Source organism: Nelumbo nucifera, chromosome 2, assembly GCF_055504915.1.
Source record: "Nelumbo nucifera cultivar China Antique chromosome 2, China Antique-T2T, whole genome shotgun sequence".
Classification (NCBI taxonomy): Eukaryota; Viridiplantae; Streptophyta; class Magnoliopsida; order Proteales; family Nelumbonaceae; genus Nelumbo; species Nelumbo nucifera.
This window is the reverse complement of record NC_142650.1, coordinates 57,717,007-57,743,759: the sequence shown is the minus strand read 5'-3', so window position 1 is coordinate 57,743,759 and position 26,753 is coordinate 57,717,007. Positions and strand designations below refer to the sequence as shown.

Sequence of the window (26,753 nt, the reverse complement as noted above, 5' to 3'; positions counted from 1 at the left end):
TCATTATATTTATACTTAACTTAAAGGATGAGATATTACAAGGATGCCCTTAGTAGGGCGGCTACTAATGTAGCTGAACAGTCACAACTTAAAAACATAAACTAATGGGCCTAAAGCCCAACAACTTCCTAACTAAATAACTTAAAATAAGAATAAAAACATCTAGGCCCAACTCAACACTCCCCCTCAAGTTGGGAGTAAATGTCACACATTCCCAACTTGCGTAGATCATGCTCTAGCTTGTTCTTTGCAACACCTTTTGTGAGAACATCAGCGAGCTGTAGATCAAAAGCAATGTATGGAAGACAAACTTCTCCAGAAGTTACTCTTTCTCTGATAAAATGTCATCCACTTCAATGTGCTTGGTTCGGTCATACTGGACTGGGTTATGGGCAATGTTAATTGTTGCCTGGTTATCACAGTATAACATCATAGGTTCTTCTGCTTGTACACCAATTTCTTCTAATAGGGAACGGATCCAGAGAAGTTCTGAAACTCCATGTGCCATGGCCCTGTATTCGGCTTCAGCACTTGATCTAGCCACCACTGTTTGTTTCTTACTCTTCCACGAGACAAGGTTATCCCCAACAAGGGTGCACACTCCTGAAGATTTCCTATCATCAAGGCATCCTGCCCAATCTGCATCTGTATAAGCCTCTAGTTTCAATTGTCCATGATCAGTAAACAATATGCCTCTGCCCGGGTGTCCCTTCAGATAAGCAAGAATCCTGTCAATTGCCTCCCAATGCTAGACTTGTGGACCTTGCATGTATTGACTTACCACGTTTACTGCATAGGAAATGTCTAGTCGTGTCATATACAAGTATAGCAGCCGACCCACAAGTCTCTGATATTTCCTAATGTCCTTTACCAGTTCACCTTCTAATGCATTGATTTTATGGTTCTGATCAATAGGGGTACTGATTGCCTTCGTTCCAAACTTCCCTATCTCTTGAAGAAGATCCAAGACATACTTCCTTTGAGAGATAAAAATTCCATGTTTTGATCTTGCAACTTCAATGCCTAAGAAGTCTCAGTTCTCCAAGATCCTTAATTTCAAATTCTTTATGTAGATTCCTTTTCAGACAATCAATCTCACTTAGATCATTCCCCATGACAACAATATCATCCACATAAGCAATTAGGATTGACACCAAAGATCCCCTTTGCTTCACAAACAAGGTACGATCGGATTGAGTCTGAGTGTAGCCAAAAGCAATCAAGGCCTTTCTGAATCTGTCAAACCATGCTCTGGGAGATTGTTTCAAGCCATAAAGTGACTTCTTAAGCCTGCATACCTTTCCCTTTTCAGTATCACTATAAAAGCCAGTAGGAAGATCCATATACACCTCCTCTTGCAAATCCCCATTTAGGAAAACATTCTTCACATCAAGTTGAAACAAGGGCTAAGAGTATGAGGCAGCAAGAGAAAGAAATATCCGAACAGAGGTCATCTTTGCAACTGGTGCAAAGGTCTCTGAGTAATCAATGTCATAGGTTTGTGTGTATCCTTTTGCAACAAGTCTTGCCTTGTACCTTTCTATACTTCTATCTGCCTTATATTTTACTGTGTAAACCCATCTACATCCAATTGTCTCCTTGCCTTCTGGTAAATCCACAATGTCCCATGTCTGATTCTTAATCAAAGCTGCCATCTCTTCTTGCACAGTTGTCTTCCACTCAGGTTTGGAGAGAGCCTCACTAACACCCTTGGGTATAGGCACTGAGTCAAGAGAGGAAAGAAAAACACGGTAGGGAGGAGAAAGTCCACTGTAGGATAAGTACTGTGAAATACAATGAGCAATACACTTTCTCTTCCCTTTTCTGAGAGCAATAGGAAGATCAAGGTTATTTGTAACAGGGTTAGTAGAATCAATGAGAACTGAAACAGTAGCGGGACCAAGAGGAATACCTGAATCCATGTCAGCCGAATCTAGAGTCTCCAAGGAATCAATAGGAAGTGATGTGAGTTCTGCTGTAGTGGAATCAACCTCCTTGTGAAGTCTCTGTCGTAAGTAATGATGAGAAGCAGGACGCAAAGGAGGTGGTAAGGTAGGTGACACAGGATGGTCAAGCACAGGAGTAGACACAGGGACTGGAACTGGGAGAGGAATAGACTGCTGACTCACTTCCTCAAAACACTCCCCCTGAGAAGGATTCTTTGAGAAGTACGTGGATTCAAAAAATGTGACATCCATGGTAACATACCGGCTCCCAGAGACTGGATCATAGCAGCAGTACCCTTTCTGATTTTCTGCATATCCAAGGAAGACACACTTCTTTGCCTCGGGATCAAGCTTCGAGCGGTGAGGACGAAGGATATGTGCAAAGCAGACACCCAAACACCCTGAGAGGAATATGAAACATCTCCCCCTCAGGAAAAAGGAGACTGAATGGGGTGCTGAATCCAAGTATACGAGAGGGCACCCTGTTAATCAGATATACTGCTGTGAGAACTGCATCACCCCAAAACCGAACTGGAACTGTAGATGTGATCATCATGCTTCTTGCAATCTCAACAATGTGTCTGTTCTTCCTTTCTACAACACCATTTTGCCGTGGACTGTAGGGACAACTGCTCTGATGGACAACACCATATTCTAACAAATATGAGGCAAGGTCCCCACACATCCCATAGAAGGAACATGGTAAAGTCCCCACACATCCGAATGAATAACATCAAAAGAAGAAGAACACCTTTTATTACTAGGTTTAAATGAATGTCTACAATGCTTTCCAAGTTGACAACCTTCACACTCTAGACTTGACAAACTAACAGACTCAAAAAGTTTTGGAAACAAAAGACTTAAAGAAGAAAAAGGTAAATGGCCCAAACGGTTATGCCAAAGCATAATTTGACCCACAGACCCTGACTCACTGTCCCTACTGACATGATGACTCTGATGAGGAGGAAATACATCCAAGAGGTAGATCCCATTCACTTCACGACAACTCCCAATCGTCCTCTTTGAATCTAGATCCTACAAAATACAATAACCAGGAGAAAAAATTACTGATCAGTTCAAGTTCTTAATCAAACTACTAACAAATAACAAATTAGTGCTCAATCTAGGAACATGAAGGACAGAGGGTAGAGAAATAGAATCACTAATCTTGACAGATCCCTTCCCAGCAATAGGAACATGGGATCCGTCAGTTGTGGAGACCCTATCTCTGCCAGAACAGAGCTGGTAAGAAGAAAAAATAGTAGAGCTATGGGTCATGTGCTCTAAGGCTCTAGAATCTATAATCCAAGGAGGTCCCTCCTTACCTGAAGTAGAAACATAATTTGCAGTGACGTGTGAACTACCTGTGTGAGCAAAGGAAGTAGATGTGTGAGCAAAGGAAGTAGAGTGGACTCCACCAGTGCCACCTGTACCTTGCCGTCCGCTTGCTGCTGAACTGGAACTGGTTGTATCCCGTTGGTTCAGAAGTTGCCCATACCTCTCAAGTTTGGCCCTTACTACAACAGCTACAACAGACTCCAGAGCAGCTATAGTAGGAGGGGCCGGAATGTCACCAGTAACTGTCACGTGTGCATTTCCCTTCTTACTTTTCAGTCAATTTGGCACAAGATGTGGGTGAAGCTTCCAACAAGTATCTCTTGTGTGTTTATGCTTCTTACAAAAGTCACAGATCAAATCTCTTTCATCTTCCTTCTTGATTTCACTGCCACCCCGATCTCCACTTTGTTTAGGTTTCACAGTACTTACCATGACAGACTGATCAGAAACAGGATTTTTCATCATCACATCTCTCATGCACTCCTCCCTTGAAACAAAGGCATATGCCTGGGAGAGGGTAACACTGTCCCTTGAAAGAAGATGTTGTCTTGCAATAATATCATACTTAGGATTAAGGCCAGCAAGAAACTCAAACACCCTATACTTCTCTAGATGTTTCTGATAGGTAGTTGCATCCTTAGTGGTTTTCCAAGCAAATGTCTCTAAATGGTTTATCTCCGACCACAAGGTTTTAAGGGCTGAAAAATAAGCTGCAATAGGTCTATCTCCCTACCTTGTAGAAATAATCTAATTTTTCAACTAATAAGCTCTAGCAACATTCTCCCTCTGTGAATAGGTTTCTGCAACCCCATCCCATATTTCCTTACCTGTATTTGCCCATAAAAAATTTTTACTTATATGGGGCAACATGGAATTACACAACCAAGTCATCACCATATAATTCTCTTGTACCCACTAGGAGTTGCTAGTTTCGGGTTTCACTTCTTCACTAGTGATATACCCTAATTTCCCACGAGCACCAATGGCCATCTTTGCAGATTGTGACCATTCTAAGTAATTTGCACCATCCAACCTAACTGTAGTAATGGTCCCAGCCCCGAAAAGGTCTCCAGCACCTCTTCCCACTGATCCCATTTCACTCCCAGGCTTATTTACAACTCCGTGACCCTCCATGCTTCTAAAAAAATGTAAAGAAAATAACTGAAATATGCAACAAGATCAAACGAAACACTTCTGGAACCAACACCTTTCCAGTGTCTTAGACTGTCTTCCCACAAAAGATTCCTTTTTTGTGGGATGAGAGAAGAAAGAGAAGAGGCAGCCGCTCTCTCTAGAAGCCTCCAAATCAAGCAGGACTTGAATCGCCCCTTACAGAAAACTCCAAGGAACCCTAAAAAATTAGGGCGCCACTTCCTAGGTCAAAATTGAAGAGTCCAACAAAAATAGGACTCTTCCCCTTTCTCCAGTTTTTCCTGATTTTGATGAGAAACCCTAGACTAGCTACAGGGCACACAGATCCACCAAAAACTGGGCTTACCTGAGAACTTTGATCAGGTACCTTCAGCTGATCTAGGGCTGCATGAGAAAACAACTCAAGGAACCTTCGACCTGCTCTGATACCAAGTAGAAATCACTAATTGCAAATTTAGTCGAAGTTCTTGTGAAAAGAAAGAGGAGGAAGATAAATATTTCAGCAATAGAGAAGAAAAGAGAAGGAGGAAAGAGTAGGAAGTCAACCAGGATTCTTAGATTAACCCTAGCCGCCAACCCCTCATTATATTTATACTTAACTTAAAGGATGAGATATTACAAGGATGCCCTTAGTAGGGTGGCTACTAATGTAGCTGAACAGTCACAACTTAAAAACATAAACTAATGGGCCTAAAGCCCAACAACTTCCTAATTAAATAACTTAAAATAAGAATAAAAACAACTAGGCCCAACTCAACAGTAACCATGAGCGGTGAAGATTCTGCTACGTCCGGTGTTTCCTCAATGCAGAATGGAATGAGTGGGGGTGTGGACCTATCCTTTCCCATGGTTGTTATTCCTTTTGATGGTTTAAATTATTTAAAATGGTCAAGAGGGATCAAGTTGTACATTACTGCAAGGGGAAAGATAGGTTATATAAATGGGAGAATCAAAGAACCCAATTCAGGGAGTGCTGAACATGACAAATGGAACCAGGAAAATAGCATGGTCATGTCCTGGCTTTTAGTGTCTATGCAACCTCAAATAAGAAGGAATTTTATGTGGGCTGAAACGACAAATGAAATCTGGGAACAAGCAAAATCAACCTATTCTGAGCTGCATCACTATGCAAAAATTTATCAGTTACAGGCAAAATCGTCCACTTGTAAACAGAGGGAGAGGTGCCTTTCTGTGTACTACTCAGACTTGACCTCTGTCTGGAAGGAGTTAGATTATTATCAAAGTGTGGACTGGAAGTGTGATGAAGATGCAAAATTATACAAGAAACTTGTTTCTCAGCAAAGAGTGTTTGCTTTCCTACATGGCTTGAATCTCGCATATGAATCTATCAGAGTTCAGATCCTAGGTAACAAGGATCTTCCCTCAGTTCAGGAAGTTTATGCTCTTGTACAATTAGAAGAAAGTAGAAGGAATTTGATGAACAATTCTGGAGGGGATGCAGTTGAATTGGCAGCAAAAGGGAGTGTGATTACAGGTGGGGAAAATACCTTTAAGAGGGGGGGCTCTCAAAAAAAGACAGATGACAAAGACAAACTGTGGTGTATTCATTGCCAGAAACCTCGACACAGCCGAGATACATGCTGGGATCTTTATGGGAAGCCGAAATGGGCTCAAGATTTGAGTAAGAAGCAAGGTTCAGATCTGAATAAAAGGTCAGGACAACAAGGTACAAGAAAGAACACTATGGCAAATATGGCTTCTCAGGAGAATCAACCCCCATTACTACTGTGACTCAGACTCGTGCCTTTGGATCTGACCCAAGGGAGGATATTATTAATTACTTCCATGACCATTTAGAGCTCTATGGTAGAGCAATTCGTCAGATGGATGCTCCTCCCTCAACTTCATTTGCATCTACATCAAGTAACTCTGCCACAACTTTCTACGTAGCATCTTATACCCCTGACACTCCTTGGATCATTAATTCTGGAGTGTCTAAATACATGACTGGTATGTCCTCTTACTTTCAAACCTATCACTTCCTTTCTAAAAGAGACAAGGTGAGACTAATTGATGGATCATACACTACCATAGCTGGTCAATGAACCATTTCTCTTCCCTTTGGCCTTACCCTGTCTGATGTTTTACATGTCCCGAAATTTCCCATTAATTTGTTCTCTGTTAGTAATATTACTAATTTCTTAAACTGCTCAGTGACCTTGACCTTTTTCCCTTCGGTAGTCGATCTAGACTACAACCAATCTTGAATTAAAAAGAAAAAAGAATGAAAAATTGAAGAGAAGAAGAAAAGAAGTACACGAAGAGAGTTTCAGAAAAGAGAGAGTAGGTGATTATTTCTGCCGACCCCCTCTTAGTATTTATATAACTATTGGCTAACTATAAAAGGGCTGAACTCCCCTTATTGCTTACATGGCAAATAGAATAAGAAATAACTAATAATAAAGCTGAAATAACTACCAACTAACACTGTCATATCTAATAGAAATATTGCTACAATACGAATACTGTGGGGACCACATCAGTGGGGTCAACATTAGTGTTCTTTACACTCCCCCTCAAGTTGGGAATAGATATTTGTCATTCCCAACTTGCATAGATCTGCCTCTAACTTCTTCCTTGAAACAACCTTGGTGAGAAGTTCTGCAAGCTGCATGCTGGAGGTGATATACGGAAGACACTTCTTGAGATGAAACCCTTTTTCTGACAAAATGTTGGTCTACTTCAATATGCTTAGTATTGTCATGTTGTATCGGATTATGAGCTATATTAATAGCAGCCTAATTATCACAATACATCATTAAGGGCTTCTCATAAGCAATAGCCAACTCCTCGAATAGTGATTTCAATCATAGGATTTCAGCCACACCATTAGCCATGGACCTGTATTAAGCTTTTGCACTAGAACGAGAAACAACACTTTGCTTCTTACTCCTCCAGGAGACCAGGTTACCTCCTACAAAAGCACAATATCCAGAAGTAGACCTTCTATCATCAATACTCCCAGTCCAATCAGCATCTGTATTAACCTCTATCTTCATGTGATTATTATTCTTGAATAGTATACCTCTACCTGGGCACCTCTTCAAATGTGCTAATATCCTCTCAACTACAAGTAAGTGAGTAGTCCTAGGAGAGTGCATATACTGGCCGACAACGCTAACTACATAACTGATGTCCAGTCGTGTGAGACAAAGATAGAGGAGTTTTCCAACTAATCGCTGGAACATAGCTTTATCTTCAAGTGGCTCTCCACCCTCTGCACTGATCTTGTGATTCTGTTCAATAGGTGTATCTGTAGGCTTAACACCTAACTTTCCAGTTTCTTCCAACAAATCTAGAACATACTTTCTTTGGGAAACAAAAATCCTATGTTTAGATCTAGCTACCTCAATACCCAAGAAGTATCGTAGCTCTCCCAGATCTTTCACCTCAAATTCTTGATGGAGTTGTTTGAGAGACTCAATTTCACCATTATCATTCCCTGTCACTACAATATCATCCACGTATACAGCAAGCAAGGTCAAGGAAGAGTCCACTCTCTTAATGAACAATGCATGGTCTGACTGGGCCTGTACATAGCCGAACTTTTCAAGGGTTTGTCTGAATCTATCAAACCAAGCTCCAGGGGACTGTTTTAGTCCATACAAAGCTTTATTCAATCGGCAAACTGCATGTAGACTTCTTCCTACAGGTCTCCATTGAGAAAGGCATTTTTGACATCCATCTGGAACAAGGGCCAAGAGTAACTGGCTGCAAGGGACAATAAAACTCTAATAGTGGTCATCTTTGCTACTGGAGCAAAAGTCTCTATGTAGTCTATACCATAAGTTTGAGTAAATCCCTTTGCAACTAACCTAGCCTTATACCTTTCAATGGAACCATCAGCATTATGTTTCACAGTAAATACCCATCTACATCCAACCGATTTCTTCCCTTTAGGCTGGTCAACTAGCTCCCAAGTATTATTCCTTAAGAGAGCATCCATTTCAACCTTCATTGCATCTTTCCACTCAGGAACTGACAAGGCCTCCTGCATTGTTCTAGGGATAGGAATATTAGCAATAGATGTGAGGAAGGACCTGTAAGAGGGGAACAATGTTTTGGGCCCGCACGTAGGATCTCGTCACGGGTCGGTCCACGGTGAGAAGCCCTGCTTTCCCTTGCGCCTTCCCTTCCGTGCAGACCCTATTGTGGAAACTGAATGGGTGATTTGTCCAAGAGACCACCCGAACTCTCCTCACTCTTTTCTTGACTAGAAAACTGAATGCTTTATTTCAACTCGTAGCTCCTTAAATAGGAGATTACAGAAGGAAATTCCTAATTAAACTCAAACTCCTAATTACCTACTCCTAATGGTAACACAACTCTTACTTAAGATAAGATAAGATAAAGATAAGGGTAAGGGATGAGGAATGGTGTAGCTGGCGGAGAGTTGGCGGGCATAGTTGATGTGGTAAGATAAGTGTGGGCCCACTCTGATGAGCTGTCATGTGGGCCCTGCCCTACTGCTGCTGCCGGCGGTGCGCGCGTCTCGCAGTGTTGCTGTCGTGTGGTGCGTGCTGCTGCCTAGTGCTGCTTCTGTGCGGTGCGTGCTGCACACTGTCGGGCGATGCGTGCTACGCGCTGCCGGGCGGTGCGCACTGCTAGGCGGCCCACTGTGCGTGCTGCTGCCTATGACTGCGTCGCAGTGCGCTACCGGGCGGTGTGTCCATAACATCACACCCCTCCTGGACTACGAGCTTGTCCTCAAGCTCGAATTGGGTGTCGAAAACACCCTCAAGGGAATCCTGGATGACTTTGCCCTCTTGGATCGGGTTCCCATGGAGGGGGTTCATCCTCATCTTCCTCTTGTTTCACCAGGAGGCAGAAAAGTCTCTTGCACTTGTGCCCAGTTGAGTAGAGTTCGTCGCAATTAAAACACTGCCCCCTCGCCCTGCGTTCTGCCATCTCAGCCTTGGACAAGTGCTTAATGGGGGGTGTAACGATGCTGCTCCCTGCACTGGATGCCGATCTGGGATTGGTTCTTGTCTGTGGCTTCCGTTCTTGGCTGGCTGCTGAGTATGGAGCCACTCCGACTGGTTCCGGGGATGCCCATGCTGATGGAGGCCGCCCCATACTGATGGTCCCGTGGCTGAGCTGTAGTTTGCGTTCGAAGGCACGTGCTAGGTTCATGGTTGTGACCAGGTTGGGAGGGTGTTGCATCTCCACGTCCACCCTTAGGGGTTCCGCTAGCCCTGCGGTGAACATGTCGACTTGCTGATCTGCGCGAACCGAGGTTGCTCTGGCGAGAAGGGTTTGGAACTGGCGTTGGTATTCTGCCACGGTTCCAGTTTGCTTGAGGTTGATTAACTCGCCCAATGGGTTGCTTGTCAACGGTGGTCCGAACCTGAGGAGACAATATGATTTAAACTACCCCCAACTGAGAGAGGGTTCTTCTTGCTCCAGTCTGTAGAACTAGAGCTGCGTCTCTTCTGATAGGTGGAAGGCGGCCAGACTGACTTTATCCTTGTCATCAGTACGCTGGTTACGGAAGAACTGTTTGCAGTGATACAGCCATCCTAACGAGTCTCCGGTGCCGCTGTAAGATGGAAATTCCAGACAGCTATACTTGGGAATAACAATGGCTGTTGGGGCAGTGGTCTGCTGTTCGCTGGACGTCTCCGCCCCGTCTAGACGGCGGTTGTTGGTGGTGGCGGTTCCCTCAAAGCTTCTTTCTTTGTTGGAGAGGAACGCTTCCAGCAGGCGTCACAGCTCCCGGACATCATCGTTGACCTCACGAACCTCCAGGCTGGTTTCAGCGAGCCTATGCTCTAGCTCGTGGACCCTGGAAGACAGCGGCTCCTGTTCCCCCATGACGGTAGGCTCTGATACCAGAATGTTATGGGCCCGCGCGTAGGATCTCGTCACGGGTCGGTCCACGGTGAGAAGCCCTGCTTTCCCTTGCGCCTTCCCTTGCGTGCAGACCCTATTGCGGAAACTGAATGGGTGATTTGTCCAAGAGACCACCTGAACTCTCCTCACTCTTTTCTTGACTGGAAAACTGAATGCTTTATTTCAACTCGTAGCTCCTTAAATAGGAGATTACAAAAGGAAATTCCTAATTAAACTCAAATTCCAACTTAACTCAAACTCCTAATTACCTACTCCTAATGGTAACACAACTCTTACTTAAGATAAGATAAGATAAAGATAAGGATAAGGGATGAGGACTGGTGTAGCTGGAGGCGAGTTGGCGGGCAGAGCTGATGTGGTAAGATAAGTGTGGGCCCACCCTGATGAGCTGTCATGTGAGCCCCGCCCTACTACTGCTGCCATGAGGTGTGTGCTGCTGTCGTGCGGTGCGTTGCTGCTGCCGTGCAGTGCGTGCTGCGCGTTGCCGGGCGGTGCGGGCTGCTGGGCGGCCCGCTGTGCGTGCTGCTGCCTATGACTGCGCCGCAGTGCGCTGCCGGGCGGTGTGTCCATAACAAACAAGTGATCATAGGACAAGAATTGGGAAATGCAGTGGGTTGTGGATGTGGTGCAATGCCGTTTGTCTTTACGGACTACAATGGGGAGGTCAAGGTCATCCAAAGGAGGTAAGGGCTCAACAGTGGAAGGTATCTTAGTGGAACCCATATCTGATAAAGGAACTATAGTACCTGGATCTGGATCCGTAGAAGGAACTGGGGCTGGCCTGGACTGCTGATGACCGAAATCAACCTGCCTTCACCGCCTGTGATAGACTCTCAAATCCCAGCACCTCTGACACCCCTCCCCATTACATCCCTCATCACTCAATGAAACAGGTAAAGGAACTTCTGATGAGTTAACCCCACACTCACTACTCTCCCCCTGAGGAGAAATCCTAGGATAATAGGGTACATCCTCGAAGAAAGTAACATCCATAGAGACAAATCTTTTCCCAGAAGTGGGTTCATAGCAGCAATATCCCTTTTGAGTTTGTGCATAACCGAGAAAAATACATTTGAAGGCCTTAGGATCAAATTTAGAACGATGAGGTCCAAGAATCTAAAAAAGCAAGTACAACCAAAGGTTTTAAGAGGAACAATAAACAAGTCTTTATCAGGGTATAGGAGGGTAAATGGAGGCTTCATGTCAAGAACCCTTGAAGGAACTCGGTTAATGAGATACACTACTGTAAGAATAGCATCTCCCCATAAATGAATAGGCACATTGGAGTTAAACATGATGCTTCTAGCCACCTCCAATATGTGCCTATTCTTCCTCTCAGCAACCCTATTCTGTTGTGGTGTATGAGGACAAGTACTTTGGTGGATAATTCCATGGTCAAGCAAATAGGAGGCTAATTGGTTGGCAAAGTATTCTTTCGCATTATTGGTTCTGAAGATTTTGATTTTGACCCCAAATTGGGTTAAAATCATCTGATGAAAGATCCGGGTCAAAGTAGGAACCTCATCTCGAGAACGCATAAGGTAAACCCAAGAAAATCGGGTATAGTCATCAACAAACAACAAGAAATATTTGTACCCCCCCATAGCAGTGATGTGATAAGGACCCCAAACATCGGTATGCATAATATCAAAAGGATTATTACTTCTTTTATTACTCAATGAATAAGATGTTCTACAATGCTTTGCAAGCTCACAACTCTCACATCTCAAATTGGACATCTAAACAGACTCAAATAAATCAAGAAACAAACTCTTCAAAGACCGAAAAGATAAATGACCCAACCGATTATGCCAAAGCATAACCTGACTAATAGGCTGAGAAACATAAGACTTCTTATCTTCACTATCTTCCCACTGTGAACTCTCTCTAAGCAGATAGATCCCATTCGTCTCACGGCCAGTCCCAATCACCTTCCTTGTCTCCAAGTCCTGAAAAACACATCGGTCAGGGAAAAAGGTTACTGAACAATTATGATGTTTTGTAATGCTACTGACTAGAAGCAAATTAGTATTAAGCTTAGGAACATGCAGAAGTGAAGATAAGGATATGGCATTAGACAACTCGATGTCTCCCTTACCAGAAATGGGAACAAGGGAACCATCAACAATGGACACCTTATCTCTGCCAAAAGATAAGTGATAGGTAGTGAACAGTGATGGCAAGCCAGTCATATGGTTAGATGCACCTGAATCAATTACCCAATAATGTTCAGTGTTACCTGGAGCTGAAGCATGATAAGCTGAGGCCCGAGTAGCTGAATGAGCAAAAGCTGATGTGGGAGCTGATGGTGGTTGAGATGATTGAGCTGAATTGCCAATTTCCTTTTCCAACTGAGTCAGGGCAGCCCAAACAGCAGCTAGGGTGTCTAGGGGTGTGCCTTTTGTGCCCGATGAGGAGGCACAATCAGTATTAACAGCCATATTAGCATTACCCCTTTTGTTCTTGAGTTTTGCTGGGACTAAATGAGGGTGCAACTTCCAACAGGTGTCTTTTAGTATGCTTGGGTTTCTTGTAATGTTCACATTACTAGATCCCACTTGTCTTCCTTCTTTATATTCCTCTCTGTATCACCCCCAGACTTAGGTTTGACTACTGCCAAGGCTGGTGGGAAGGGCTGATGCTGCATCATAACATTTCTCTTAGTCTCTTCATTATGCACTAAGGAGTAGGCTTGTGATAGGGTCACACTGTCTCTTGTCAGTAGTTGTTGCCTCACAATATTATACTCAGGATTCAGATCAGCTAGGAACTCAAAAACCCTATTAGTCTCAACCTACTTTCTATGAGTCTGTGCATCCTTCTAGCTTTCCCACTCAAGTGTTTCTAGGTGGTCAATTTCATGCCACAAAGATTTCAGTGTAGAGAAGTAAATCGAGACTGGTTTCTCTCCTTGCTTAAGGTTGTTAACCTCACATTTTAGTTCGTAAGCCCTAGCAACATTAAGGGGTTGGGAGTAGGTCTCTTTCATGACATCCCAGATTTCCTTAGCTGTTTTCGCCCACAAATAGTCCTGGCTGATATGTGGCTGCATAGAGTTGCACAACCATGTCATAACCAAATAGTTCTCCTGAACCCATTTGGTATAGGTTTGGTCCTCCTTAGTTGGTTCTTTCACATCTCCCAACAAGTAGCTCAGTTTTCCCCTACCCCCAATGGCCATCATGGTTGATTGAGCCCATTCTAGGTAGTTTGATCCATCAAACTTAATTGTTGTAATCTAAAAGGTATTCTCAGACATGTTACCAGAATTGCTAGTCCCAAAAACACCTTCCCCTTGACTCTTGAACTCCGTTCTTGATCAAGAATTAATAAAGAACCCTTTTTTAATTACTGTAATAGGAGAAACAACACCCAAACAACTGATAACAGCTGGGCTAGGTCTTCCAAAGAACACAAAAAACAGAATTCTAAACGAAACCAGTTCAAATTCTGATCTGAAACAAATAATAGTTCTGAATTTTAGGGTTTTCTCTCAAAACCCTAAAGAAAACACAAAAATTCTGAAGCCGCACCTCTCAGACTAAACCAAGATGATCTTTTCTGAACATAATCACAAGAAAAAGCTTACTTTATGAAAAAATCTCTGGCCGCCACCTTCTGGTTGATGCAAAACCCTAATCGTGAGGATCCAAAGCTTCTTCTGATTCTTCCTGACTACCGGAACTCTCCTAGACTTCTACAATCTCTTTAGTAGCAGTCGCACACTACCAGTAACCTCCAAGAATCAACCGATCCTCCTTCCTTGTTGAAAAAATTTCCAAACCTAGGAGGTTCTCATGCAGTCGGCCTAATCAGACTAGCATAAGAGTTCCTAGGTCGGCTCTAGTACCAAGTAGTCGATCTAGACTACAATCAGTCTTGAATTAAAAAGAAAAAAGGATGAAAAATTGAAGAGAAGAAGAGAAGAGAAGAAGAAAAGAAGTACATGAAGAGAGTTTCAGAAAAGAGAGAGTAGGTGATTATTTCTGCCAACCCTCTCTTAGTATTTATATAACTATTGGCTAATTGTAAAAGGGCTGAATTGCCTTTATTGCTTACATGGAAAATAGAATAAGAAATAACTAATAATAAAGATGAAATAACTACCAACTAACACTGTCATATCTAACAGAAATATTGCTACCATACGAACACTGTGGGGATCACACAGTGGGGTCTACATCAGTGTTCTTTACACCTTCTTACTGTGTGATTCAAGATCTGGCCTTAGGGAAGACGATTGGTAGAGGATGTATGGTGGATGGGCTTTACATGCTGGAGAATAAGGCTGGTCTTCAAGTCACAAAGCCTAAGAGTCAGATCTATTGTTGTCTTTGTCATTTATCTTTTGAGTCTTTAAAAGTGGTGTTTCCAAAGTTGTTTAAGCCAATGTCAGTTTCAGAATTTTCTTGTCAATTGAGTAAGCAGTATAGAACTCATTTTTCTTCAAAGAATAATAAATCTGAATTTCCTTTCCACATTGTTCATTCTGATGTTTGGGGCCTTGTTATTTTACCATCTGAGAGTGGCTACAAGTATTTTACCATTATCGATAATTATTCCAGATATACATGGGTATATCCCATGTGAACCAGGGATGAAGTACCAAATGATCTTCACCCAATTTCAAACTGAAATCCAAATCTTTCAATTAGATAATGCCAAAGAATATTTTCGTAGGTGGTTCACTTCACCGTAGCTCTTGTGCCCGAACACCACAACAAAATGGTGTTGCTAAAAGAAAGAACTGACACCTTCTTGAAGTGGCCTGGGGTTTACTAATCAATATGAATGTTCCGAAACATTTTCGACTTGAGGCTATCCTTTGTGCTACCTATCTCATCAACCATATGCCCTCTCATTGGTTATAGTGCAAAGCCCCACATCAGCTTCTTTTTCCTAAGGCTCGTCTTCTTTTTATTCCTCCTTGTGTGTTTGGTTGTCGTTGTTTTGTTCAAAATTTGTCACCCACTCGTGGAAAATTAGACCCCTGTGCTATTCCTTACATCTTCTTGGAGTATTCTTTCACTCAGAAGGGATACCATTGCTTTGATCCTGTTTCTCGGAAGTTTTAATTTTCCATGGATGTCTCTTTCTTTGAGAGTGAACTTTTTTTTCCCTGTTTCTCCTCAGGGGGAGTGTAGGAATGAGGAGAAGCTGGTTCAGCTCCCTCCTCTTCTTGATACTCCTCCCTTTTGTGTCTTCTTTTGTCGTCACAAAGGCCAACCATGTTCAAGAATTGTGGAGAACCTAGAAGTTGTACCACCAATGCCATCAAACTCTCCAGGGGCGGGTCATACCCATTCAGGTATCTTGGTTCCTATCGATTCTTAACCCTATTGCTATTGATACTTCTGTTGCTAATGACCTTGACCTTCTTATTTTTCGTCGGAAAGGTGTTAGATCTTGCACCACTAAACACCCTATGAAAACATTTCACCCTCTTTTCGGGCCTTTCTCACTTCAATTGACAATGTTCCTATCCCTAAGAATGTGGAAGAAGCTCTTTTGGTACCTGAATGGACAGATGCTATGAAGGAAGAAATTAATGCTCTACATAAAAATAGTACATGGGAACTAGTAGATCTTCATAAGGGAAATGATTCAATTGGATGTAAATGGGTTTTCATAGTTAAACATAGGGTTGATAGCACGATGGAGAAGTATAAAGCTCGTTTAGTGGCAAAGGGGTTTACACAAGTGTATGGAGTTGATTATGCAGAAACTTTTGCACCCGTTGCCAAGATGAACTCCATTAGAGTCATTTTCTCCCTTGCTGCTAATCTTGACTGGGATCTGCATCAGCTCGACATCAAGAATGCCTTCCTGAATGGTGACCTTGAAAAGGAAGTATACATGGTACAACCCCTGGTTTTCGGGCTCAAGGTAATGAACAAAAAGTGTGCAGGTTAAGAAATCATTATATGGGCTGAAACAATCACCGAGAGCCTGGTTCAGCAGGTTCCATGTAGTGGTTCAGCAGAAAGGATACAAGCAGTGTCAATCTGATCACACATTGTTTGTGAAAAGAGGGGAAGGAAAAATTGCAGCACTGATGGTATATGTTGATGATATAATTATCACTGGCAAGTGGAAGGATGAAATTCAAAAGTTGAAAATTTTTCTTGCTACCCAGTTTGAAGTAAAGAATCTAGGTCCTCTAAGGTACTTCCTTGGAATTGAAGTGGCCCGCTCACAAAAGGGTATCTTCATTTCCAAAGAAAGTATGTCCTAGATCTACTCCGGGATACAAGAAAATTGGGAGTGAAGCCAGTTGATTCCCCTATTGATCCTAACCACAAATTAGGTGACTGCCAAGGTGAACCTATCAAGGATGTGAAACAGTTTCAGAGACTTATAGGAAGATTGTTATATCTTTCTGTAACTCATCCCAACATTGGTTATGCAATGGGTGTTCTTAGCCAGTTCATGCATGCTCCTAAGACCACTCATCTTGAAGCAGCAAAAAGAGTTCTCAGATATCTTAAGAAGTTCCCAGGTATAGACTTGTTGTTTCAAAAGCACGGGCATTTGAAAGTTGAAGTGTACACTGATGCAGATTGGGTAGGATCCCTGAGTGACAAAAAGTCAACTAGTGGCTACTGTACCTTTATAGGAGGAAATTTAGTTACCTGGAGAAGCGAAAAGCAAAATGTGGTAGCTAGATCTAGTGCTGAAGCTGAATATTGGGAAATGGCTCATGGAGTGGCTGAAATTATGTGGCTAAAAAATTCGTTGAGTGAGTTGGGTTTTTTAGTAGACAGACCTATGACCCTATTATGTGATAACAAAGCAACCATAAACATTGCTGCTAATCTAGTGCTACATGATAGAACTAAACACATCGAAGTCGACAAACACTTAATTAGAGAAAAGGTCGTTACAGGGGAAATGTGTACTCCTTATGTTAGCTCTGAAGATCAACTTGCAAACATCTTTACAAACGGGCTACACCACTCACAGAGTCATGATTTATGTGACAAGTTGGGCATGATTGACATCTATGTCCCAACTTGAGGGGGAGTATTAAAAGTTGTTATTTCTCTAAGTGTAGTACCGTAGAGTACTATTGTAATTCTCCTCTTTTATTTTTTAGTTGTTGTCGCCCTAGTATATATACTAAAAAGCTAGCTCCGCCAGCAACCTTTTTGCTCTCAAATCTTTCTTCTCTCTTCTTCTCTCTCTCTCTCTTCTTTCTTCCTTTCTACTTCTCTCCTACATAGCAGTTTCACTTCGAAGTAACTAGTCACCACGTCAAGCAGGTCGCCAACTGGGTCCCAATCAGGTTAGCAGGGTCTCAGGGGAGGTCACCCCTAATGCCGAGGTCCCTAGTTCGGTCGTCAATGTAGGTAGGTCACCAGCTGGGTCTCTATTAGGTCGACGGAGATAGATCGCTAGTTAGGTCTCTGTCAGATCGGTGGAGGTAGGTCGCTAGATGGGTCTTTGTCAGGTCGATAGAGGTAGGTTGCCAGCTGGGTCTCTGTCAGGTCGCCAACTGGGTCTCTATCAAGTCAACGGAGGTGTAGGGTAGGCAAGTTGACCACCACGTCATGCAGGTTGCTACTTGGACCTTAGTCAAGTCGGTGGGACCTCGGCAGGAGGACCTCAGTCAGGTCCTTGTAACAGTCAAATGATTAGGGAGATTTGCTTTTTGCTTTTATGCTTTTACCTTGTTTCTTTTCGTTTCGGGTCCATCTATAAAAAGGGCCTAGCCTAAGGATTAATGCATATCATATTTCCTTCAAAATCTCTCTTCTTCTCTTAAAATCTTCAGGAGGTTGTGTCTCCCTCGAAGGGACACCTGTAGTAGGCAGGTTCCTACCACAAACAGGACTGAATCTATAGAGAACCAAAATTTGACAAGCTTTAAGTATTTTAAAGGAAACATGGTTTAATCATCAATAAAGCATGGTATGGATAAACATGTTAAAATAAATATTGTTTGATTAAAATTTATTTTATTGAGCACCCATATATGCATGTCTCCCCCCCCCCCTCTCCGGTGAGAATGATGAATGATTAAATGGAGAAAAGTCTTATTGAAGGTCAACATGGTTGGTAAAGAAGGAATTAATGATCTGAATTATCAGAGGAAGATATTCAGATATGAATAGAGAAGAAAAATTGCAACATCAGAAGAAAAAGAGAGAGAGAGAGAAAGAAAGAGGATCAAACTGGTACTCACAAGTAACTTCAAAATGAACTCTAATTCTATTAATCCAACTCTAAAATTCCAATTAAAACTGCCCATTTGTAGACTAAACATAAGGAGCTGAATCTCCCTTTACAGACTCCAATTTAGACCAAAATACTAACCTATAATTACTTGCAAAATGCTTCAAAACTAAAGCAAACCCATAAACATGTTTAAGTATTGACATGCTCGATACTCAATTTTCAAGTATCAAGTGTGTCAATAAGTCACTATTTCTTATATCCTTTATTTCGTCACTTTGATAATTCACAAATTCTAATAGGATAGGTATTAGTGTTTAAGGACATCAAATGGCCCTTACTCTCAATATTTAATATATTGGTAACCTCGAAAACTGATACATGTCATGCAATATGATAAAATATGTGTTGATACTTTGAACCATGCCTGCAAGTAACCCTTAGGACATTCAAATAGGACTTAGAAAATCCTAATAAAACCAATTTAATGAAAATAAAGTAGGAGCTCACAATTTTATTACAAATAGTAATTCCAGAACTGCTTTAAATAGTAAGTCTAAAAGTTTCTATAAAAAGTAATTCCATTTTTATTAAAAATAATAAATGTTTAGAAGATTGAAACTTAAGCCTAGGACCACCCCCATGATTTTTTCTTTTTCTTTTTTGTCAATTGAGCTTTTGTTAGTCTTGTCAAACTCATACTAAAAGACATGGTTGAACTGTTAATACCAAGAATGGTAACCATGGTGTGAAATCATGAAATGTATGGAAGATCAATTATCTCGTCCTCCATTTTTTGCAATGCATGCTGACTTTATGATCATCTTTTTTTGTTGTCCTTTTGTCTTGAACATGCATTTTGCTGTTAATCCATCACTAACATGGATTTTTTTTTTCCATTTCTGTAAAATTTGCAGGTCAAAATCCAGTGCCTTGCACCAAGAAGAGACAGGTTTTTGCTTTTAGCTTTATACTGCAATTACCATACTTACCAAGCTGGCACTTACAATACCTATGAATTCTCTGACTCCATTTTAATACTTTGCCTTTTCATTTTTGTGGATAACTATATTTCAGGGCTGAACAATGGAAAGAAACAAATCCCCAGCCGGAAGATCTCAATACAGACTATAATGATATGGATAGTAGGTCAGATGGGTCTGACATCATCTTCACTACAAGTGTTGGATCTACTTCTAGTAACCATTTGGGAAACACATCTCATCAAGGAGATCTTGGGAGTAGGGTGTGGTTACCTTTTTACCTCAACCATCTCTTTTGCTTTGTTTCTTAAGCATTGAATACTCATTTCTTGCTGCTTAAAAGGAGCCATATTAGGAGCTAAAGTATTTAATATATGAATCTCTGAGTGTCTGTTGCAAAGCATGTATCTTTCTGCAAATCTCTTGCAACTTTGCAGGCAGATCACCTTAACCTTGCCCAGTCCTCTTAGGAAGATCAATTTTGTATGCATATTACCAAGCTGGTGATCATCTAATGTAATATTTGGTGGAACAAAAAACTACAGGGCTGTTTGCCAAGTCTTTCTAGGTAGATTTTCAACAGCCCAGTAGACAAGAAGACGCACTGAACTTTTGGGTCTTGTCTTTAAAGACCAAGATTGTTTGGTTCACATTGTGGTCTACTGGGCTGTTAAAAACGTCTGGGAAGGCTATTTTCAGCGTGGAAAGACCAAAGGCTTCATTTGAAGCTTCCTGATTTTCAGATTTTTCAGTCTTTCCATGTGCTCATCTATGCAATACTAAACGGGAAAAGACCATTTTTTGGTCTTTTGAGCTTCCCACAGACTTTTACTGAACAAATGATGTAGGGAAGGATGGTCTGCTGTCTCCAATTCTTGATGACAGAATAAACAGCTAGCTGATGGAATTCCCATACCTCTTCTTTAGAGTTTCTCTTATAAGGAACTTTCCTGAGACTGCAGTGCATATTAGAGGTGACCAGTGAATACTAGATCTTGTGTTGGAACATTTTTGTGTTTGCCATCAGCTACTTAAATAAAGAGTGCACTGTAAGCGCATCAAATTTATCCTATCTCCTTATTTTGGAGTCCTGTATGCCTGGTAATGGAGGAGTATCTCTGAAATCTCTGCAATAATTAAGTGAATTCACCAAAAAAAATCCCAATCCTGTGACCTAGTGATCAAGACAGGCCTGTTGTCAATTATCTCATATGACTCAACCACAAGAGAACTTTTGTTGTCAATGATGCTGTATAGAATGGGATAATGTTCCACTACAATAGAGCTAAATCTTGTTTGCACGGTGCTGTCAACAGACCCTACCATGCAATTAAGTTTTTAACCCTAGATTAGTTAACAATTACACCTCTAATGAGTTCTCAAAACCAATTGGCCTCGAGTGGCTTAGTAAGAGATTTCCTCCATTATCTCTTTGAACACACCTAATGTCCTTCCCCAAAATATGGTCCAGAAAGCTTCAGCATGCATAATCATCATTTGCCTTTTCTATGTCAACTTTGCATACTACCCTTGGTGCACCACGTCTAAGTCAACAGTCTGTAGCTCATTTCATGGAAAACTTGCCTCCTTAGGGAAATGTGCCTGGAGTTTGTAAAATGAATGCAAGCAAACCTGTATCCTTGGGGCCAAGATCTTAATGATTATTTTGTGCATTCTCTCCAATAGAGTTATTGTTGAAACCTTTCAACTCCATTGCCCATCCAGTCTTCAGGATAAGTGCTATAAATGTTGCATTTAGGTTTCTTTCAAAACCTGAATTTGAGTGAAGGTCTGTTAGCATTCTCATGATGTCTTCCTTCACTACTTCCCAGCACCTTTTGAAGAAAGACATTGTAAAACCATTCACCCTCCATCTCTTTTATTATCCTCCACACTTCTTCCTCTCTGAAAGGATTTTTCAATGTTTCCTAATATTTACCAAAAAGAAATATGGTTTAGCATGATAAGAATTCAATTAATTCAATGCTTCCTTGTATTCATCCTCTTCTATTTTCCCATCCACCAGCATTCTTTTGATTGTCTTCTTCCTGTTTCTTTTGTTAGCTATACAGCAGGTCAAAAAAAAAAGAAACCGATGGTGTTAGCCCCTGATTTTATCCACAATACTCTAGCGTCCTGTTTCAAGTCAACTTTATCTCTTCTTTGTAGGAAAGTGTTACGTTTGACCATGAACCTAGTATTCTTTTCTTCATCTGAAAGACTACCTCACTCTCTTTCCAATCAATATCAGTTAGTATTGCAAGCATCATATGTTTCTTCTTTCCACTTGGAGAAAACATTCCACTTTCAATTCTTTACCTATTATTTCAACAGCCACAGCTTGTTTTACATCATGTGGCAACCCAACTCCTAAATATTGAATATGGATCCCCATTCTTTGACTGCTTCCAGAAAAGTCTGCATACCCTCAAAACAAAGGGGCCATGGTCTTCAAATTGCACCTTCATCGTGTATGACAAAGTAACCCCCTAGTTTTTAGATTTTTCACTTCCTCTTACAGGTTTATCATTAAAATAATATGTCTAAACTTATCATTTAGCAGGTTTGTTATTAAACTACCAGTTTTGTAAGTCTAACTATAAAGTGAACCAATGGTTTAATTATTAAAATAATATTCCAATTTGGCCATGTTAGATATAGTTCTTATTGGTCAGAACCAATAAGCCTGACAAACAATAGGGTTGGTTCTGGTGCGGTTACTTGCAGGTCGTATAGGCTATATGATCTGGTGCTGTTGCATATCCTATAGGCTATATGATCTGGATCTGAACCTGGTATGCCTATTTCCTTATTAGATCAGGACTGGGTCTACCACGATCTGGACCTGATCTGACCCTTGCTAGTTTGCAGCTGAGGTAATATATTTCAGAAGTAATTTGAACAGGCCCTCGATGGTTGCTTTATCTCCTTTGTGACTTTCCTTACAATTTTAATGAGGCTGATAAAGAGTCTAATGTCCAAGAAATTTTTCTATGTTGACAAATTAATTTATCTGATTTCATTTTCCCTTTTTTTGTTTGTTTGTTTTTCTAATACTGATTTGGCTTTCCTTTCCAGGAAGCTATGAACACTTGGCCTCCACTTTCTCCCTGTTTTTCTAAAAAAAATTCTTTTCCACTGCACTGCAGGACCCAAGTTTTTCAGCATCAGAGTCACGCCATAGCTCTGACTCAGCTGATGGTTCCATAGACAGGGTAAGCTTCTCCCCTGGGAACAATTTAAATGATGGTGTATATAATCTGATTGGAAGGCAAGATTCAACTGGCTCCCCAAATAGTATTCCATATGGAACTTATCCTTCTGGTGATCTGTCTCGATCCAATCATTCATCGTTTAATTCAAGGGCCTCAGGTTCAAGCAACCATCACCAGAATCAGCATCCAGTGACTGCCATGTCATCCATGAAGAATGTTGGTTCTTCTAAAGAATTGCTTGATGTTGCAGAAGAAACAATTGAGGAGCTCCGAGCAGAAGCTAGGATGTGGGAAAGAAATGCCCGGAAGTTAATGTTTGATCTGGAAATAGTGAAGAAGGAATGTTCTGACCAGTCCCAGCGGCAAGCTGATCTTAATATGGAGCTTTCAGGAGCATACAGTGAGCGTGATGGGTTGAAACAGGAAATTGAACAACTGAAAACACTATTGGAGGAATCAACAGAGAAAAAAACAGCAACAGAAAGTTCAAGTTTTCAGGCAGAAGGTATAACCCATATTCAGAAGGAATTAGAGGATGAGATAAAATTTCAGCAGGAATCCAATGCAAATTTGACTCTGCAGATGCAAAAAACTCAAGAATCAAACATTGAGCTTGTTTCTATTCTTCAGGAATTAGAAGAGACCATAGAGAAGCAGAGGTTGGAAATAGATAATCTTTCAGCACTTCAAAGTTGTAACTGTAGAAATGATGATAGTGGGGAATTAAATTTAACAAAGGGATCTTCACTTGAGAAGACAAGAAAGGCCTCATCTAATTTGGATGGAGCGGTTGATGACACATCTAATTTGGTGTCCCAGCTGATGGAGCTGCAGGAATCCCAAAAGAGTTTGCAAACTACTGTACAGATGCTAGAGAAAGCCCTGGAAGAAAAAAACCAGATGATTGAGGTTGAGCGGAGCCCGAGGAACCAAACCGTATTGGATGTTGAGGCTGAATGGAGACATAAGCTATCCATGAAAGAAGAATATATAATTAACTTAGAAGCAAAGTTATCTGGTAGTCCTAGTTCTGAGGACATAAGGTTGGATGGTGGAGGTGATCCTGATCTTACCAAGGAAATCCAAGCATTAAAAGCAAAAGTCCAGGAGCTAGAGAGAGATTGCAATGAGCTCACAGATGAAAACCTTGAGCTTATACTTAAGCTTGAGAAATCAAAAAAGGATCTCCAATCAGGAGCTTCTTTTAATGAGGTTGATGTTTTTACCAGTACTTCTGAGCCTAAAGTCAGCAACCCTGGATCCCAAATACTCCAGCTGGAAGATGAACTGAATAGAAAAGAGATGTTTAGTGAAGGAGTTGCCACCAGCCACTTACAAGGTCAATTGATAGATCTTCAGGAAAAATGTACTGAACTGGAGTTTCAGCTGCAACTCTCTAAGGATAAAGCCTGTAATCTTGATTCCCAACTTCACAAAAGACAGGCTGAAATGCAAGAACGAGAATTAGAAATTACTGCATTGCAACGACAGTTGAAGGGGTATCAAGAAAGAAAAACTGACAAAGAGGACCAACTCTTTGTTTCTTGTGTAAGATCTGAAAATTCTGACCCAAACTTTCCCATAGAAATCTCAAGGATATTCACTGAATTAGATAATCAACTTCGGTTGGCATTAGCTCATGCAAGGAAGTCATGTTGTAGTGTTTGTTCTCATGAAAATACTAACTGTGAAGATGATCTTGATAGTTTAGCAATATTGAGCAGTACAGATACAATTTGTCTCAAAGAACAAGCTGAGGCTATCTTAAGCAATTTTATTTTGCTGAATAAATTATTGGAAGCAAAGATTAAGTGTGAAGATGCACTTCAAAATAAGGTAGATATCAAGGAGAGGGATGTAGATGATTCTGAAGCACAAAAGAAGTTTGACCAATGCAGTTTGAATGAGAATGCTCGTCTTTCAATTGAAGAATGTGAGAGTTTGGAAATGAAACTGGAGGATGGAGTTGCTGATTTGAGAAAGGAACTGGTGGCAAGGCAATCTGAGGTAGAGGAGCTTGCAGCTAGCTTGTCTCTAAAGATAGAAGAGGTTGATGATCTTAGGCTATCTCATAGAAAGATAGAGTCTCAGGTTTCTACTCTTCAAAAGGAAAAAAACCATTTGGAGGAGAATATGGAAATTGTACTCAGGGAAAAGAGTATTGCATCAAAATGTTTGGATGATGTACGACATGATTTGATGGTTCTTAGCAACAGCGTGGCTTCCTATGCTTCTGCAAATAAGACTCTTCAAAGGAAATGCTCAGATCTAGAAAGTGAAAAGCATGAATTGGAAGTTCATTTGTGTGATCTAGAAGAAGAGAACATAAAGTTATCAGAACGCGTATCTGCATTTGAAGCTCAGTTAAGATATTTGACAGATGAAAAGGAGTCCAGTCGCTTGGAACTAGACAATTCAAAATCTCTTGCCAGTAATCTCCAAGATGAGATTGGAAGGTTGGTAACTGAAATAGAGGCTCAAAAAGTAGATTTCAAACAAAAATTACAGGACATGCAAAAGCGATGGTCAGAATCTCAAGAAGAATGTGAATATCTGAAGAGAGCCAATCCAAAATTGCAAATTACAGCTGAAAGTCTCATTGAAGAATGCAGCTCTCTTCAGAAGCTGAATGGAGAATTGAGGAATCAAAAGCTAGAGTTGCATGAGCGCTGCATGCACTTGGAGTCCCGACTGTTGGAATCAAGAATAAAATTCTCTGATTGCTCCAGCAAAGTTGAACTTTTAGAGAGAAAACTTTCCTTAGTATATGAAGATACTACCTTGAAAGAGAAACTCCTGAGTTCAGAACTGGATGCTCTACTCCATGAAAACAAGGAGCACAAAGAGAAACTTGTTCTGGAGATGAACTTAATAAATCAGAAGTACTTGGACAAAACTGCCGAAGTTGAGAAGCTCCAAAGAGAGGTAGCTCACCTCATTGATCAGATATCAGCAACTCATGATGAAAGAGAAAGATTAGCCTCAGATGCAATACTTGAAGTACCATGTTTACGTGCTGATAAAGCAAAACTGGAAGATTCTCTTCAAGAGGTCCAAGCTAAAGTTGAGTCATCTGAGAATGAACTAGCTACTCTCCGAGTAGAAAATGCTGCAAAGATTCAAGCCTTGGTCGATGAACTTACTGTGTCCAGGCAAAGCCATGAACTGCTAATTTCTGACCATGGGAAACTAATGAGATTGTTAGAGGATGTAAAATCTAGTGAAGAGAAATTTAGAAGTACTTCCAATGGTCTTGAACGAAAACTTACATCGTGTGAGTATGAAAGGCAACAACTATTGGAAGAAATTGCCAGCTTGAAAACTCAGTTGCAGAAAATATCACAACTTCAGGACGAAGTTTTGTCTCTTAAGAACTCACTCAATGAAACCAAGTTTGAGAAGGAAAAACTGGAGTCTTCATTGCAGCTACTGTCCGGAGACTTTGAAGAATTGAAAGCAGAAAGGGTCTCATTGATTGAGAAAGTTTCTAGCATGCAGGAGGCTGTTTCTGAATTAGAGGATTGTAGACATAGCAAAGTTGCCCTAGAAGAAAAGGTTCTGAGGCTGAAGGGTGATCTAACTGCAATAGAAGCATTATGTGCTCAGGATGCTGAGCTGAAAAATGAGCTTAGCCGAATTAAGAGAACCAGTTCTCAATTTCAGAGGAAGATACAACACCTGGTGGAGGAGAAAGATGAGTACCTCAAGAGGGTTCAAGTTCTTGAAGAGGAACTTAAACAGAAAAGAGAAGAAAAACAATTACAAAGTGAGTCCAGCAATAAAGATTTGTCTGAATATTCTGAATCCAATACCAATGTTTTCACAATTCATGAAGAACTGAACCCAGAGGTAACTCCCCCACTATTCTTCAATCTTGTTGTTAGTTGACAATTTAGCCAAATGAAAAGCAGAAGTCAAGTGTTTAACTTCAGGCTTGATGTTTGGCAGGAAAAGACGGAAAATATCAATCGACATGGTGAAAACCAAAAATTGCCATCCAAGAAGGCTGATCAGTTTTCAGAAGATCGACCCAATCTAATTGCTGACCAATACCTGGGAGAGGTTATTGT

At 41.1% G+C, this 26,753-nt stretch overlaps 1 protein-coding gene across 2 annotated transcripts in view; it reads left to right on the top strand.

The window, feature by feature from the left end:
* LOC104586193 (uncharacterized) overlaps positions 1-26,753 on the top strand; it is a 34,836-nt gene that overhangs the window by 6,791 nt on the left and 1,292 nt on the right. For both annotated transcript variants that reach the window (XM_010243351.3, XM_088897506.1), the window contains exons 4-7: positions 19,403-19,437; positions 19,563-19,731; positions 22,618-26,532; positions 26,632-26,745. In XM_010243351.3, coding sequence (XP_010241653.1) covers positions 19,403-19,437; positions 19,563-19,731; positions 22,618-26,532; positions 26,632-26,745 — 4,233 coding nt within the window. The remainder of the gene's footprint in view (positions 1-19,402; positions 19,438-19,562; positions 19,732-22,617; positions 26,533-26,631; positions 26,746-26,753) is intronic.